General features: G+C 41.2%; 1 protein-coding gene and 1 pseudogene across 1 annotated transcript; both read left to right on the forward strand.

Annotated features, from left to right (window-relative positions):
* Positions 1–251: 251 nt before the first annotated feature.
* Positions 252–1,249, forward strand: LOC142431465 (CBY1-interacting BAR domain-containing protein 1 pseudogene; annotated as a pseudogene).
* A 1,317-nt stretch (positions 1,250–2,566) lies between these two features.
* LOC142431773 (large ribosomal subunit protein eL24-like) lies at positions 2,567–10,805 on the forward strand. The gene is made up of 2 exons (XM_075536731.1): positions 2,567–2,577; positions 10,287–10,805. The coding sequence occupies exons 1-2, from the start codon at positions 2,567–2,569 to the stop codon at positions 10,753–10,755; spliced, it is 480 nt and encodes a 159-aa protein (XP_075392846.1). The 3' UTR covers positions 10,756–10,805.
* The last annotated feature ends 7,285 nt before the right edge of the window (positions 10,806–18,090 follow it).

An 18,090-nucleotide genomic window follows, 5' to 3' on the forward strand; every position in this document is an offset into this window, starting at 1 on the left:
CACTACCCTCTTGGTGTCATTACTCCCCTTATTGTTCCTGAAGGGTTTATCTCTGCTGGATTCCATGTGTTGGGAGCTCTTATCTGTACCAATGTACTTGCCCTGGTCTAGTCAGATTTGTAAGGTAGAACTGGGGTCTAGGGGATAGGAGGGATGGGGCGGCGAGGAAGCCTTAAAGAACTAGAGGAGGCACGCTCGGAGCCCTGTCATTGGGTCGCCCGCCCCGGGTCGTCTGCCGAGTGCGAGGCAAGATGCTGAGGCGCAGCCTGGAGAGCCGGGACGAGCAGACCCGACAGCTGCAAGATGTCGTAACCAATGTGGAGAAGGACTTTGGGGAGTTGTGCCAAATCTTTGCTGCGTATGTGCAGAAAATGGCCCGACTGCGAGACAAGGCAGACCTCCTGGTGAATGAAGTCAACGTGTATGCGTCCACAGAGACCCCCAATTTAAAGCAGGGCCTGAAAAACTTTGCCGATGAATTTGCCAAACTTCAGGATTATCGACAAGCCGAGGTTGAAAGACTTGAAGCCAAAGTAGTTGAACCTTTGAAAGCTTATGGAACCATTGTAAAAATGAAGCGGGATGACCTCAAAGCAACGCTAACAGCAAGAAATCGAGAGGCTAAGCAGTTAACTCAATTAGAAAGGACACGTCAGCGGAACCCATCTGATCGACATGTTATTTCACAGGCAGAAACGGAGTTACAGAGAGCAACGATGGATGCTACTCGAACAACGCGCCATCTGGAGGAGACTATTGACAACTTTGAAAAACAAAATAAAGGACATAAAGAATATATTTTCAGGATTTATCACGATTGAAATGTTATTTCATGGCAAAGCTTTAGAGGTCTACACTGCTGCCTTCCAAAATATACAAAAGATTGATGAGGAAGAAAATTTAGAGGTTTTCCGGAACTCCCTGTATCCACCAGATTATTCATCTCGATTAGATATTGTAAGACCAATTTCCAAGTCACCTCTGTCAGCTAAGGGTATATCTGGAACAGGCCAGGTATCCACCTGTAGGCTCAGAAAGGACCAGCAGACAGATATTGATGATGAAGATGATGAAGAACTACACACTACAGAAGAAAATTAATTTTCTTAAGACTACTTCTGATTTCTGCGTCCATCTTAAAACGGCTCAGAATCTAGGATTACTAAATTGTAAAGCTTTATACTAGCCTGATATATGGAACCTCAAAATGATATGCTACAGGAAATGTAAAAATAATTAAAGGAAATGTATGCTGACCCAAAATGAAGGTTTTAAAACATATTAGACAGCAGCCATTTCAATGTCCTGCCTAGTGTTATGTGAGCTCTTTGTGTAAGGTCCTTCTTTAAGAGAATATATTTCTAAGTATTTCATTTTAACCATGTAGCACACCTGAAAGGTTGCTGCAAGAGGTGACAAGAAAAAAGAAAGAGCTTGTAGTTCACTCTGCTGCTTTTAGCTCAAGATACCCGATTTTTATCACTTAAAAGACCTCCTCTCCCAGTCAATTTGGTTAAATTCGGCTTATTTTGTGAAGCCCTAAAGGAAAATAGACCTGAGTTCTTTTTCCCTCCCCTGTAACTGTTACTAAAACATTCCCGCTATCATTTGATCTACAAGTTTACCTTGCAACAATCATGGGATCAGAATTATTTAAAAATAAGACACCACGATATCAATGTTTTGCAAATATGCAGAAAGCATATATCTTGGGCTTCTTAATGTTTTTTATAGGCATATTCAACTTCTAATTGTGAAACAAAACTGCTGTCAAACTAAAAGTGGTACATGGTACAACTCGTGGAAAGCTAATATACGTGGTACAACCTGTGGAATATTGCCTAAGGAAATAAGTATATGTGGGATATAAAAAATCATTAAAAATTCTATTAAAATGTTCCCTAATGACCATCTAGTGAATAAGAGGGTACACAAGGGGCTTCAGAAAGTTTGTGGGAAATGGAATTAAAAGATAATGGAATGTTTCCATTAATTTTAAGAAGTCCCCTTGTATAGTCACTTGTTCCTAAATATGAAACCATTGAATAAGTCTTTCAGTATGTCTGATGCACTTCTTCTTAAGGAGGGAGACTTTAATTGTGATATTTCACCGATATCAGCCAGGTATATAAAAATTACAAGATTTGTGAGTTTTGGGGGGATAACCTGAGAATAAAAAAATACCTTCTAGAACAAAGCAAAAAGAACTAGAGGAATGGCGTGTGTTTCTGCACCCTGGCTTCCTCGCCCTATCCCTGGAAACCTTGGGTGAGGAGATGTCTGATTGTCCACAGATGGGCTTTGGGTCTCCACTCCGACCCCCCTCGTTCACATCACTATGATTGTTTGTTTGAGTCATCTGATGTCTGAAATCTGCTCCCACCAACAACTTGCAATCATACAGGCTGGTGTGCTTCTTCCATGTGGGCTTTGTTGCTTCCCTGCTAGATGACTGCTTGTTTAACATCAAGTCTTTAAGACCCCAGGTGATATAGCTTCTAATAGCCAGGCACCATCAGCTTTCTTCACCAAGTTTGCTTATTCTCCCATTTTTACGTTAGTGATCATGACAGGAAGGTAAGTATTACAGAAGGACAGGTTATTAGAACAAAGTGTTGTTGCATTTAGGGAGGACTTAAATAAAAGCCCAATGTCCTTCTACTCTCTTGATACTTAACATGTAAATATATGTACGTAGACCTAGATCCCTATAACTATATATTAACATATTTGCATATATACAGTCTGACTATGTATTTTGCCTTTTCTAAATTAACCACCCAGCTGCCAGAGAGTCTTTCAGTGTCATGGCAATCCTCTGTGTCCAGTTACAACCATGCTCCCTCCATAAGAGATGCGTCCAAACTCCAAACCGCTGCCATCAAATCCAACTCACAGCAACCTTAAGGAGAGGGTAGAACTATAGGTTTCTGAGAGTTTAAATTTTTATGGAAGTAGGCAGCCTCATCTTTCTCCCTTGAAACAGCTGGTAAATTCAAACCACTGACATTGTGGTTAGCAGCTCAGTGGAGAGCTGTAGCCTCCTGTGCCATCAGAGCTCCATAGGCTAAGTTTTTTGAAAGATTATCCTTTCTTCTGAGGTGTTTCCAAATGAAATTGAACCTCCAACTTTTCAGCTAGTGGCTGAGTACATGAACTGTTACACCTACTGGCTGTCCTCTAAAAGAGCCAGGGAAGCTGTGTTCTACAAAGCACTGGTGGGGCCCATCCTCCCGCCTTTCACCAACTCAAACTGCTTTGTGAGGAAAAGATTTGGATGGAAAGACACAAAAGATGGAGACCAGTTGGAAGAGACTGTTGAAGTAATTGAAAGTGGAAGTATAGTAGAAATGTCTGTTCTACAAAGTCCAGGATTCTAACAGATAATAATAAGAACTTATAACCCCATCCATGGGTAGTTTAATAAAATATCTTAGGTCAAGAAACAACTCCTATCAGACCAGTTTCATAAGATCAGGGAAGAAAAATAATTGGGTGCATATAAGAATAAGTTGGTGAGTAAAACATTGAATATAGGGTGTTGCTTGGGATATAGGTGTGCATTCCTGGGTCATCCAAAATATCTTCTATTTATGTACCCAGACAGTAGAGGTCGGGAGCATTGTCCTTCCCTGACCATCACTTTCTATCAGCTTCTGAACTACACTGTCCTGAGCGACTGAATGGCCACATTAATCAAGAGTCCAGCTTCAGCATTGACACAGACCAATGGCGAAGGACACTCCACATTGCTGCCTGGGTCACATTAAGGAATATGAAATGGTTATGCTTTTTTAGATGAACTAACAAATGATTTTGAAGAGCGTCCCTCCTGTCATGGAAATGCAATGAATTAAGGTACAGTAAGAAGGTAGTGAGAGCCTTGCTGACATGGCTGAAAACTCTGTGGACAAGCTGATTGCAGGTCAGGGGAGGAAATAGTGCAAGACCTAAAATGATTTGGGGATTTTTCTACAGTATAAAAAAAGTGACAGTCAGTAATGAATTTCTTAAATTCACGGAACCACTCTAGTATTTAAAACTGAACCTTCAGTATTTATGCGCTAGCAACAGCATAGATAGCTCATTGGTTGTGTGCCAGAAAATTGTGTTAAGTGTCTCATAAGAAATCCAGGATAGATAAACCCCTTAGGAACAGTTGTGGGAAAAGTAACACCATGAGGGGCGAGGGAGAGTGAGGGAGAAAGGGGAAGAAAGGGGGAACCAATCATAATGATGGATATATAACTACACCCCCTGAGGGGAACAAATAACAGAAATGTGAGTGAAGGGAGAGAGCAGATGGTGTACAATATGAAAATAGCAACAACAGTATATAATTGATCAAGAGCTCACGAGAGTGGGAGGTTGGGGGAGAGGGGGGAAAGAGGAGCTAATACCAAGGGCTCAAGTAGAAAGAAAATGTTTTGAAAATGATGACAGCACAATATTTTCAAGTGTGCTTGATACAATTGATTTATGGATTGTCGTAAGATCTGTAAGAGCCCAATAATTTGATTAATAATAATAATAAAAGAAATAAGTTCTATAGTTAAAATAAACCAAGTGAAAAAGAAGTAACTTATTTTTCAGTTACCTATAGTTGCTGTTAAGGAGCCCTGCTGGTGTTGTCAGGTTAGCGTTGGAATGATAACTGCACTATGCAGTTATCAAATCATTGTTATGTTTGAGCCACTTTGTCAGTCCATCTCATGGATGGTCTTCTTTACTTTAATGAGCATGATATCCTTTTCCAAGGATTAGTTCCTCCTGATAGCATGTTCAACATAGTGAGACAAACTCTCACCATTCTCACTGCTAAGGCGAAGTCTGGCTGTGTTTCTTTAAGGGCATTAATTCTTCTCTTTTTCGTATTTATTGTCTAGCTTTCATATGCATAAGAGGTCATTGAAGATACTGTGGTTTGGATCAGGTACACCTTAGCTTTTGAAGTAGCATCTTTACTGTTTAACTCTCAAAAAGGACTTTTATGGCAGATTTGCCCAATACAATACTTTATATGACTTTTTATTGCTGCTTCCATGGATGTTGATAGTGGATCCAAGTAAAATGAGACCTTTGGCAATCTCATTCTTTTCTCTGTTGATTATAAGTTGCTTATTGGCCCAATTGTAAGGGTTTTTGTCAATTTTCTGTTGAGGTGTAATCTATACTGAAGGCTGTCTTTGATCTCTTCAGTGTCAGGTGTCCTCAAACTACGGCCCACGGGCCACATGTGGCCTGCTGAGGACATTTATCCGGCCGACCGGATGTTTTTGCCCCATTTGGTTGTTTACTTCAAAATAAGATATGTGCTGTGTGCATAGGAATTTGTTCATAGTTTTTTTTTTTACTATAGTCCGGCCCTCCAATGGGTTTGAGGGACAGTGAACTGGCCCCCTGTTTAAAAAGTTTGAAGTCCTCCTTCATTTCAGCAAGCAAAGTTTTTGTCATCTGCATATCATACAGGTTAATGAGTCTTCCTCCAATCTTGATGCTACGCTATTCTTCATATAGTCCAGCTTCTCAGATTATTTGCCCAGTTTATGTATTGCACACATATGGTGAAAGAATGTGTCCTTGACCTATATAATTCCTGGTCTTAATTCATTGTGCCCCCTACTTGTGTTTCATCAAGGTCTCTTGATCTATGCACAGGTTCCTCATGAGAACAGTTATGTATTTTGTAATCCCATTCTTCCATGGCCTCTTCTGGTCTTCCTTTTATTTCTGGCTGTTGACTGTCAGTGTACCTTTTTTTAAATTAAAAGATCATTTTATTGGGACCTCTTACAACTCTTATTACAATTCATACATCAATTGTTTCAGGCATATTTGTACATAAGTTGTCATCATTCTTTTCTAGACAGTTACTTTCTATTGAGCCCTTGGTATCAGCTCTTCTTCCCACCCACCCCCTCGTGATCCTTTGATAGGTTATAAATTATTATTATTTTCATATCTCACACCAACCAGTCTCCCTTCCCCCATGGTTTCTATTGTTCTTCCCCCTGAAGGGGTGTGTGTGATTGTGTGTTGATCATTATAGTCGGTTCCCCCTTCCTTTCCTCCCTCCCCCTTCTTACCCTTCTGGTATTGCTATTCCTATTCCTGGATTCCGTGTGTTGTGAGCTCTTATCCCTTATCTATACCTGTGTATATGCTCCGGTCTAGTTCGAAATGAAAGGCAACATTGGGGTGATGATAGTGGGGACTAAGCAAGCCTCTAGGAACCAGAGGAATATTGTGTATTTCATTGGTACTTTACTGTGCCCTGGTGGACTCATCCTTTTCCTGTGACCCCTCTTTGGAGGGATGTTCCATTGTGTATAGATGGGCTTTGGGTCTCTGCTCCAACCCCCCCTCCTTCTCAACAATGTGTTTTTGTTTGTTTTTTAACTGTCTTCTGATACCTGTTAACCAGTCCTGATGACACGTCATGATCGCACAGGCTGGTGTGCTTCTTCCATGTGGGCTTGTTGTTTCTCTGCTGGATGGATGCTTGTTTCACTTCAAGCCTTGAAGACCTCAGAAGCTATATCTATTAATAGCTGGGCACCATCCGCCTTCTTCACCACATTTACTTAAGTACCCATTTTGTCTTTGGTGATTGTACCGGGAGGGTGGGCATCGCAGAATGACAGTTTTTTAGAACAGTGTTCTTTTATTAAGGAAGTGTATGAACAGGGCCTTGAAGTCCATCCACTCCCTCAGTGTATTGCCATATAAATACATGTACATAGACCGATACCTCTATTTTTATGGATTTATGTATTTACATATAGACACACCTATGCTTATACCTCTATCCATAGCTTTGCTTCCTAGATCATTCCTGTTTCCTTTTACCTTCCTTCTTCCCCACCATCATGCTCGCCCTACTTCTGCCTCATAGTACTTCCTCTCAGCTAGATTGCTCTTGTTCCAACACCCCCAGGATCTCTATATCCTCCTTGTTGATTTTAATTCCCTAGTTGTTCTCCTGTCTGTGGTGTTTGCTCACCACACCCTACCCCCACCTTCTTCTCCTCCCAAGTCCCTCTGAGACCATTAGTCCCATTGCTTTCTAATCAATCTTGCTTCCCGTGCCTGTCTTATATAAGTAGGTATACCAATAATGGCACAGACCAAACAAATAGAAACCAAAAGATTGGGAAAAAGGGGGAAAAAAGAGAGAGAAAACATAGACTTCTAGGTCTGTCCGCTGCCTTTATGACACTCTCCCCGTTGGTCCTGGGGGGATTCCGGGATCTTCCCCTTCTAGCCTGAAGTCTATTTTGGGGGACTCTTTAGGGACTTTGTGACTTGGCTTTGCGCCAGTTGCTGATCTGTTATGTTCCCTTCTTGATTTGCCCCACTGCAGTGTTCAGACCATACTACCTCCCCACTGTGTGACCCCAGTATTGTCCTCAGTCACAGTATGCTCCAGTGAGAGGACATGTGATGAGCTGTTGTTGGCTCTGCAGTCCTCTCTGTGCCTTAGCAGCTCTGTGCAGGAATGCCATCCTCCGTGCTTGGTGTGCTGGGGTCTTGGTTTGCTTCTGTGTGGGCATGGTGTGCTGGCCCCTTTCCTCAACTTGTAGATTTAGTATTGTTCTGTGTCTCACATACTTTGAGAGTGGGGTCAGTGTGGCTCTGGTTGGGGCCAGCCTTGTAGCCCAATCTTTTCATGCCTTTCTCCACGTGGTTATGCTGCCCCATGCTTTGGTGTGCCGTGGTGGGTCTGTATGTACTCTCCCCTGGTGGGTTAGTGCCCTGCTCCCCCCCCCTCCCTGCCATCATCTCACTATGGCCTCCCTTTTTCTCTCTCTCCCTTTCCCTTTTCCCCTTCTTTGTGTTGGATTAACATGTACCTCCTTGGTTTGGTCTGACCTGCACCCAACTGCCTGTACCTCAATCCCTGTATTGTGAGATAAGTGACTTTTCTTCTATACCTACTGGGCTGGTTATACTTACCTCAGGGGACTCATGTTGTACTTGATCTTTTGTGATTGGTTGACTTAATTTCTTCCAGGTCTTCATATGATCATCAGTGTTTTTGTTGATAGGTAGTACTCCATTGTGTGTATGTGCCAGAGTTTATTAATTCACTTGTCTATTGATGGAAATTTAGGTTGTTTCCAACTCTGCAGATTGTGAATTGTGCCACAATAAACTTTGGAGCACAGACAACTGGTCATGTTTTCTTTCTTACCTCTTCTGGGTATATGCCTAGTAGAAGGATAGCAAGATCATACATAAGGTATATCAATTTCCATTTTTTAAATATCCCAAGATCGCTTTCCACAGAGGCTGTACATATCTGCACGATGACCAGCAGTGGAGGAGAGTTCCTGCCTTGCCACATCCCCTGCAACATTTATTGCTTTCTGATTTTCCGATTTGGGCTAACCTCAAGAGGGTTATATGATATCTCATGGTTGTTTTAATTTGCATTTATCTGATAGTTAATGATCAGGAGCATTTTCTCATGTTCATTACCCATATGGGTCTCCTCCCTAATTTAGCTTCTTTTCAGTTCTTCTGCCCACTTCCTGAGGGGGTTAACTATTTTCCTATTTTTGTAGGCCATGAGGGTATTGTAGATTTTAGTAATAAGCCTTCTTTTTGTTGTGTCATTGCTAAAAATTCTCCCCCAGCCTGTGGGTTGCCTTGTTACCCTCTTGTCTTTTGACACACACAGGTGTTTTATCCTTAGTAGATCTCACTTGTTGATTTCAGGGTCACCTGTGTGTATACCCTTCCCTATTGCAGTTAGCTTATGTGTTCCCTGGGCCAAGGTTCTTAGGTTTATCCTGATTCCTTCGTTGATGGTCCTGATAGTTGGGGGTTTTACTTCTAGGTCTGTGATTCACCTTGAGTTTGTTCTTGTTCATGGGATGAGATAAATATCTTGTTTCCTTTTTTGACATGTGGATATCCATTGTTTCCAGTACCACTTGTAAAAGAGGGCATCCGCCTCCCACTTGATGCTTTTGGGGTCCTTGTCAAAAATCAGGTGTCTATATGCTGATGATTTTATTTCTGGGTTTACTGTTCTTTTCCATTGGTCTGAGTAGCTGTCATTATGCCAGTACCATGCTGTTTTAACCACTGTGGCTATGTAGTAGGTGTTAAAGTCAGGTAAAGTGAGCCCTCTGACTTTGTCCTTCCTCTTGAGAAGTTCTCTGCTAATTCTGGGCTTCTTCCCTCTCTATATGAAGTTGTTGGTCAGTTTTTCCAATTCTTTGAAGAAGGTTGTTGGTAATTGAATTGGGATAGCGGTAAACTTGTAAAGTACCTTTGATAAGATTGACATCTTTACTATGTTGAGTCTTCCAATCCACGAGTATGGGATGTTCTTCCATTTGTGGAGGTTGCTTTTGGTTTCCTGTAGTAGGGTCTTACAGTTTTCCCTTATATAAGCCTTTTGTTTTGTCAGTATACCATTTTAAAATTATCGTTAACAAAACTTGACTTGAGTGTGGTGGCAGTGATATTGTTCAATAATCTCCTCATTTGTGGATCATTTTTATTTGAAGATAGCACACATATGGATCACTTCCAGTCAGTTGACCATATAGCTGTCTTTCAAATTTCTTGATGCTGACCAGTGCTGCTAGTGTTGCATCCATTCCTGGAAGCATTTCAGTTGGTATACTGTCAATTCCCGGAAGCTCATTTTTCATCAATATTTCAATGTAGCTTGAATTTCTTCCTTCAGTACCATTGGTTCTTGATCTAATATAAATTTGAATTCTATATGTATATAGACTTCACCAGATGGAATCCATAGGAATCACAGGATAATAAAGGAATCAGGTAGACTGTATCTATGGAAAGAGACGATCCAGAAGCTCACTACCATCAGTCAGAGCAAGGCACGGGCTGACTACTTATATGCAAGTTCAAATTGTAACTGGAGAAAATCCAAACAGTCTACAGGACACAAAATATACATTGTAAAGTCAGGAAGGGAAGGAAAGGAAAGACCAAATGGATGTAAAAAAAGACTCTAAAAATTGCTCTTAAACATAGAGTAGCTACAGCAAGTGAAAGACCTATAGTGAGAAGGGGAAAGAGAAATGAGTTAAGAAACTCTTTATTCTTTGACTATGCCTTGTAAGCATTTTAATTCGGAACAATATAAATATTTTCATAATTATAATACAAGAGTAAATTTTTAAAAATCCATCCATGGAATCCAAAATGAGATAAATGTGTTTTCAGTGAGTAACATACCATTTAAAGAGCAACCTCCTCCTCTTCGTCGTCTTCCCCGGCCCTCTGCTGCCGCAGCCATGAAGGTCGAGCCTGTGCAGCTTCAGCGGCTACAAGATTTACCCCGGGCACGGGCGGCACTACGCCAGGACCGACGGAAAGGTTTTCCAGTTCCTGAATGCAAAATGCGAGTCGGCATTCCTTTCCAAGAGGAACCCTCGGCAGATCAACTGGACCGTCCTGTACAGGAGGAAGCACAAGAAGGGGCAGTCGGAAGAAATTCAAAAGAAAAGAACTCGCCATGCAGTCAAATTCCAGAGGGCCATCACTGGTGCGTCTCTTGCTGATATCATGGCCAAGAGGAATCAGAAGCCTGAAGTTAGAAAGGCCCAGCGAGAACAGGCCATCAGGGCTGCCAAGGAAGCAAAAAAGGCAAAACAAGCTTCTAAAAAGACAGCAATGGCTGCTACTAAGGCCCCCACCAAGGCAGCACCTAAGCAAAAGATTGTGAAGCCCGTGAAAGTGTCCGCTCCCCGGGTTGGTGGAAAACGCTAAGTCGGCAGCAGAGACTTTCTAATAAAGATACAACTATAAAAAAAAAAAAAGAGCATCCTCCTCTTTCAAGTGACATAGTACAGAGTAAAACTGTCATTGTGGGTTTTCCGAGACTGTGAATATTAATGGGAGTAAATATATTTTTTAAAAACCCCAAAACTGTTTTCAATAACCATATTGTAGATGAGTGTTATCACTGTTCCTCTGAAGCAAATGTAGGATGAAACAAGTAAGCGTTGGATCATTGTCATTGAAAACCATAATTGTTAGCATTGGATAAAGGAGAGATACCATATATACTTATGTATAAGCCAAGTTTTTCAGAACATTTCTTATGCACTTGTTGTGGTAAAATTAGGTGCCTCGACTGATATTTGGGGCGACTTATACTCGAGTATATATGGTAGCTGTAATTTTAATGAGGTTAAATAAAACACTTTTATCTTTGAATTCAAAGAGGTTTCAGTATCAGTATGAACTTATATTTGAACTTATATATGCCTACATGTTTTACATCGTTCTTATAGAATGTATTATATGCCTATATAATCCACACAAGAGGCCATCAAAATGGTTGTGGCAAAATTCCATTATCTTGTATTTCCATTTTTCCATGAACATGTTGAAGTCCCTCGTATGTGCCATTTTAGGTTACACATTAGGCTGCTAACTACAAGATCAACAGTTCAAAATCATTAGCTGTTCAACAGGAGAAAATGAGGTTTTCTACTCCCATTTACAGTCTCAGAAACTGTGGAGAGGCAGTTCGAATCTGTGCTATACATTTCCTATGAGTTGGGCTAGACCTGATGGCAGTGAGTTTGGTTAGGTTTTGTGTCATGTGTACATTTATATGGCTGTGTGTGTGTACTGTCTTCTTTGAAAAGGCCTAGGAACAATGATTAAGTCATTAGCAATAGCAACCTCCGCACCCACTGTGTGGTTTCTAAATATTATGTCTCACAAATAAAAAGCCTCAGGGATACCAAGGCTCCTTAGAAAAATCGCTGATTTAAGGTCCAGATCCACATGGAACATTTATCATACCATAGAGAATGGACTTGAGCCAAGTAGAAGAGGCTCCCACTGGCCAGAGGAACAATGTGATTACCAATAGCAATAATAACTACAGTGAATTTCCTTGGATTGGAAAACAACAAATTAAATGTTTAATTCACATTACAGTTTTAAAAGCCCCCATTTATTATTCTTTAAAGAATTGGTGCGTGTGATGATTGTCACTGCTTTTCTCATCAGAGAGTGAAGTCAACTAGGCTGGAAACCACTGCTGATGCACAGCACCACCTAGGAAGACGTCTCATGATAACAGTGTGTCTGATAATGCCTCTGGATCCAATTGTGCTCAGAGATCTGGTGGACAGCAGGACATATAACTGCCACAAGGGGAACCTGTTCAGCAAAATCTGCTGTGTGAAACTCTGTAGGTCACATGAGCCAATTTCTTCCACAGTAATTACAATTTTGAAAAGACAGAAACCGGTGGGGAACTCAGTTGATTGAAGGGATTTTTAAAGAGCTGACAACTATCACAATGTGTAGCTCATATTGGATCCTTATTGGAGCAAACAAAATTCTAAGAAGTAAACTTACAAAATAGGGGAATTTGAACACTGACTGGATATTTGAGGATATTAAGGAAGCACTACGGGTTTTGAAATGGCTCATGGAAAAATTCCTTTATCTTTTCATTTAATTTCCACGAACTTTTTGAAGGCCTTTTTATGTTTAACTGTGGTAATAGCATTGTGGACATATTTTTAAATATGATGTTTTCTTTTAGAGATGTAATCTGTGGCAGTCATAGATCGAAAGGTATGCCTGAAATGTCCTTCTTAATAATAAGTGAGGGTGGGGAGGCTTGGTGAACTGAAAGTGTTCAAATTGTTGAAGCTAAGTGATGAGATGGATTTTTATTATTTTTATAATAAAACAGTTTAAAAAACATACTTTACATGATCTTATATTGTATATAATGTATTTGAATACAGTGTTCTTTGAAATATATCATTCTCTAATAAGTTCTCATGCTACATGTTTAGCCCATGGCTGGATCCCTCATCTTGTCCACTTTCCTTACTTCTGCTACCAGAGGAGATTTTAATGGACCATTAGAAAAGTTAAGAGGATCAATCTAAACTGCTGTTCCCCGACTTCTCCTGCACATACTGCATTTGATCCCCATTCTCCACCCAACAATGCATGGGCTTTGTAGTTTGGATTTGTGCAAACCTGATCATCTTGAGTGTAATTATACAGTGTAAAGTTTATTAAAGTAGCATGACTTCTCCTGGAGCTTTGTAAGTCATTTTTAGTGCAAAGTTTACATAGTCATTAATAGTCTGAAGGGTTAACTTAAATTTTTCCATTGCACTTTGTTGTATTGCATGGGGAAATTACATATTGTAGTAATGAAAGAGACAAGAATTCATGAAGGTCTCTTTGTAAAATTCCAAAGAAGTATTCACAGGGATGGCCTGAGGCATAGAAAGAGAATTTTTTCATGCACTGCCTCATTTTGTTTTGTGAACATGGATTATCTTGGACACTTATCCGTAGCAGAACATGTGCTCTTTGCTTTAGTGTTGCCATCAGGTTTTCAGGTGATGGCACAGTTTTCTAGCTGGAAGGAATGAAACAGGGATAAAGGAACAGGGCCCGGTGTTTCCATAGCATGATTTGTGAGACTCCCTGGGGTGACCCCTGAAGGAAAGGCTCTCTTAGCTAAGACAGGGTTAAGAAGCTCTTCCTTGTTGCCTGCATGGGCCATTCCCCACTGCATGTTGTTGGCTCCTAGGTCAATGGGGAAAGAGTGGACTCACTTCATGCAGTCATCGCAACAAAAATTCCTAATCCAGTAGCTCTGAGTTATAAAAGGCAGTGCAGCTAAGTCAGGGGGTCAGGAAATAGCCGTACAGTTGGTGAGAAATAGGAGCTCAAAGGCGGTGTGACAATTTCTCTCTCTTAAATTAAAGAAAATAGATCTGAACACTGGAAACCTCCCAGCCTCACAACTTCAGGTCCCCAGGCCCAAGTGTTTCTAATTCTTCACACAGGAAAAGTTAGAAGCCTCAGGACCAGCAGCAACTATAAGTCTGTCTCTTGATGGTCAACTCATTAAACTCTGTGAAAGCAATTTGACAGCAAGGGAACGTGTTTTGTCATTAGGGGTAGATTTAGCACTGCTGTTTGTTTTATCCAGGAAGAGGTGTGTGTGAAGGTGTCTGCATGTGAGTGAGAGTATATGTTTCAGATGGAGGTGACACTGAGTTTGTGTGTGTTATGGCTGGGTGTGAGGTGTTTTTTTTTTTTTTTAGTGTTTCATTACTATTTGGGTTTTGTGTTATTTCCACTGAAGAAATGCCCCTAAGCCCCTGAGTTTGCTTAATCTGGAAGTTATGTGATTCTCTTCTAAGTCAGTGAAATCAGCCAAAGTATAGCTTTCCTTCTGAACCGGTTTAAATGTAATAATTCCCATAAGCCAAAGAGAATCATCTCCACATGTGTGATATTTTCTTCTCCTTTAATTTAAGGATGGGTTGTCATTATAATTAAACAGCTTTATTACAGGGCACAAAGAATAACACATTTGAAATGCTTTTTCACTAAATTCCAGTTTAAATAAAGTTTTGCAAATAATTACTTTAGCATAGATTACTTTCCCATTCATCTTTATTTGAATTTGGGGGAATTCAAATATGTTTTCTGGCAAGTGCTTCATGACAAATTACTTGTGTAATTAGCAGTAAATGTGTTACTCTTATCACTTCTAATGTATAATAAGCAGAACCCAGCCATTTCTATTTCATGTGTTCTTTTTGAAGCCCTTTATCTCCCTTTTAAAAAAATCTTGTTTAATAGATCACAGACATGATCTTTTAAACTGTTTTCAGTAGTTATGCAAAATCTTCACAATAGTACTGGTGGGCAGACTACAGGAACTTCTCAACTTTAATCAGTCACAAGAGTAGGCAGGATTTAGAAGTCATTTCTCAACTCGGGATCACCTGCAGAAAATGACAAAGTCCCAGGGAAGACTGCTGAGTATAAAATGCCATTGTGTACATAGACTTTTATGGACTCTGAAAAGCCCTTTGACTCCTTGGAAATAGAAGCTATGTTGGAAGTGGAAAGAGTAGAAAAATTCGTGTGACATGTGCTTGTGAACACAGCACTGATGTTCAGGCTTGAAAAAGAGTGACGAGGTCCAGGAGGGGGCCTCGGAGCCACTGAAAATCTTAACTGCTTGCCCAGAGGGACTGGACTGAGACCTTGAATGTGAGGGAAAGGGCATCATGATCAGTGAGAGAGACTTTGAACTTTTTGCCAGTGACATTGACTTCAGAGCCCAAACCAAGCAACAAGAATCTAAGAACTGGAGCAAGGTCTGGAAAATGGGCTCGGCATGGGGATGAAGAAGCTCTGTTTAATTGGGCACATGATCAAGGGTAACTGCTCTTCAGGAGACACTGTCTCACTGGCATTTCTGGCAGCAAACCACAGCAGGCAGTGATGGGCTGCAAAAGGTTCACTGGCTTCTGCTGGTAGATGAAGCTTCCACACCTACCTGTGATGCTTCCCACTATATGACCTCAGACAGCTCGTTTAACTTCTCAGGCCTTCAGTTTTGTCACCTCCAAAACTGGGTCTTAGAATGGATGTCCTCAAGAACCTTTGCAGATGTTACACCCTGCAGTTCAGCACTGATAGACCAAGAGGGGAGGGCTTGACTTCCAAAGGATTCTAGTCAGTGGAGCTCTTTCCCCGAGTTTTCATCCTCTCTTCATTCCTGGGCCCCAGGCAGCTCTGGGCAGACTGTCTGGATGCCTACACCATTCATTTTCCAGAAACTGGAGGAGGACCTGTTAAGTCTGAGAGGGCTGGATGGCGTGAAAGAGAATGGCTTTGCAGGGACTGGTGAGGACTTCGAGGAGGCATCAGAAACTTTGTGGGCAAAATTCTATGATCTTTTAATTCACTTTTCCAATAAAATTTTTGAAGCCCCTTCATATAGAGGCTGAGTTCCAAAACTATCAGATTCCAGAACACAAGCCAGCAGCAGCTCCTACCAGAGTCCATGCTCCAGTCCAGCTGCATTGGGATGGAGCCCTCTCCTCATTGAGAGGAAGCAACACCACAGAGAGGACCATAGCATAAATATGGAAGGGGCAGTTCGGGCACAAATTTAAGTTGAGACTACATTGTATTAAGGGGTTACCAATGTGGACTTCACTCTACATTAGTTAACTGCTACTGGCACCTCTCGGTTTCCTATATATGTTCATGTACCACCCAATTAGCACCCCGTTAATGACTGCACACAGGCACCAGTTCTGCCCTGCCACTGAAGCCCTGCAGCCTCTTAACTACCCCCAAACTGCCTTCCCATGTCATAGAACCTTAATTAATACTCTCATTCAGGCAGAACAGAATCTGTTTTAAAAAATCAAATGGCTTTGGTGAGAAGATGCATGCAACTTGTCAAATACCACCAATCTCCTGGGCTCTGAAATCGTAACCCTGGTGATCACAGAGCTGATATGCTGGGTGACACAAAGGCTAGCACTACACAATCCATTTTCTACTTAGACTTGAAGTATTTCTCAAGAAAGACTGCTACTGCATATCCGTGTTTGTCATTGTTGGTCTTTTCAGGACCATGACATCCAGAAGCGAGGAAGCTGGGGGCGGAAGGTGAGAGCTGTGCATGAACTGGGCCTCGCAGTTCCAGTTCCAGCGAGGAATAATTCCTTGCTTGATGGTTTAAAAGGAACCTTTTGTGTGTCCAAAAGCCTTATCATTAGCAGACCGACCAAGTGGATTATTGACAGGATGTCATGGAGTGATTCTGATGGTGTTGGCTCTTCAGCTATACCTTAACTCTAATCTCAAAACCAAGAAAAAGAAACTAAACCTCCAAACTAACTGCCACGGAGTCCATTTCGACTCATTGCCGCCCTGTATAGAATTCCTGAGGCTGTGATCTTTAGAAAGACTGCTGGGTGGGTTTGAAGCTCTGATTTTGGTGTTAGTGACCCAGTGCTTCCCTGACAACCCTAACCAGAGCTCCTATTAAAATCTTACTTTTTTATTCAGAAGTGCGGCATTTGTAGGTCTTAACTGTGTATTGGAATTCTGTGGGGCTTGTTCATTGTACAGATACAGATTCCCCCTCCCGGATGGAAATTTCCAGGGGCAAGTTAGAGTGCTTGCACTGGGAACAGGTTCACAGGTGGGTCTGCTGCGTGGACAGGACTGGGAGCCTTTTGCATGGTGCTTGGCAGTCAGGTGAGGACGTCTTTTCCATTTGCCACTTCATTTGTTTCTGACTATGTACTGAGAAGGAAGGTCTGGTCTCTCTGCTGTATTGATGAGGAATCCCAGAGGATGTAAAAATACTTGAGCCTTTTCTGATCTCATTTATAACCCAGGGCCTGCCTGTCATTTTGTCCAAAGCTAGAGGCTGAGATACCTGTGCTTGGTTTCTTGCTTTGTAGTTGCTGTCTCAAATTTTCTAATAGTTTTTAAACAAGGAGCTCAGCATTTTTATGTTACATTCTTTCTGATGGCCATTTATCGAGCTAGTTCTGACCCATAGAGAACCTGAAGAACAGGGTAGAAATGCCCTGTGGAGTTCTGAGACTGTAACTTTTTACAAGAGTAGAAAGCCTTATCTCTCTCCCAAGGAGCCATCTGGTGGTTTCAAACTGCTGACCTTGTGGTCAGTACTTCAGTGTATAAACCTTATGCCACCTGAACCCCACAAACTCTGTGACTATTCCTGTTGCTTGCATCTTTTTGCACCTTCTTGCTTCAGCCATATTAAATCCATGCAAGGAATGGGGGTGAAAGGCTGGGAGGGGTTGTTTTCTCCAGTGAACCCAGGTCCTGAGTATACCAACCTAGCCACCTTGGAGGAAAATAACCACAGATGATAACTCTTCCACTTATTTAGCACTGTACTCTCATGAGCATATCAGAAATCATCTTACTTAATCCTTGCACAATTCACTATGATTGTTGTCACCATTGTATAGAAGAGGAGACTGAGACACAGAGAAACTAAGTATGAAACTGTGAGAGTCAGATTTTTATTGTCTATGGCAGTGGATCCTGAGACAGATTTTATAGGTGCAAATCCCAGTTCTGCCAGTGATCATCTGTGTAACCTTCATCCGGTTACTTGGCATCTCTGAATTTCCATTTCCTCACCAGTAAAACAGGAGTGCTAATATTTGTCTTAGAATTGTTTTTGAGAATCAAATAAATTAATAAAAATAAAGTGTTCAGCATATAATAGATGCTCAGTGAATATTG

The sequence above is a fragment of the Tenrec ecaudatus genome, chromosome 18 (genome assembly GCF_050624435.1).
Source record: "Tenrec ecaudatus isolate mTenEca1 chromosome 18, mTenEca1.hap1, whole genome shotgun sequence".
Taxonomy (NCBI): domain Eukaryota; kingdom Metazoa; phylum Chordata; class Mammalia; order Afrosoricida; family Tenrecidae; genus Tenrec; species Tenrec ecaudatus.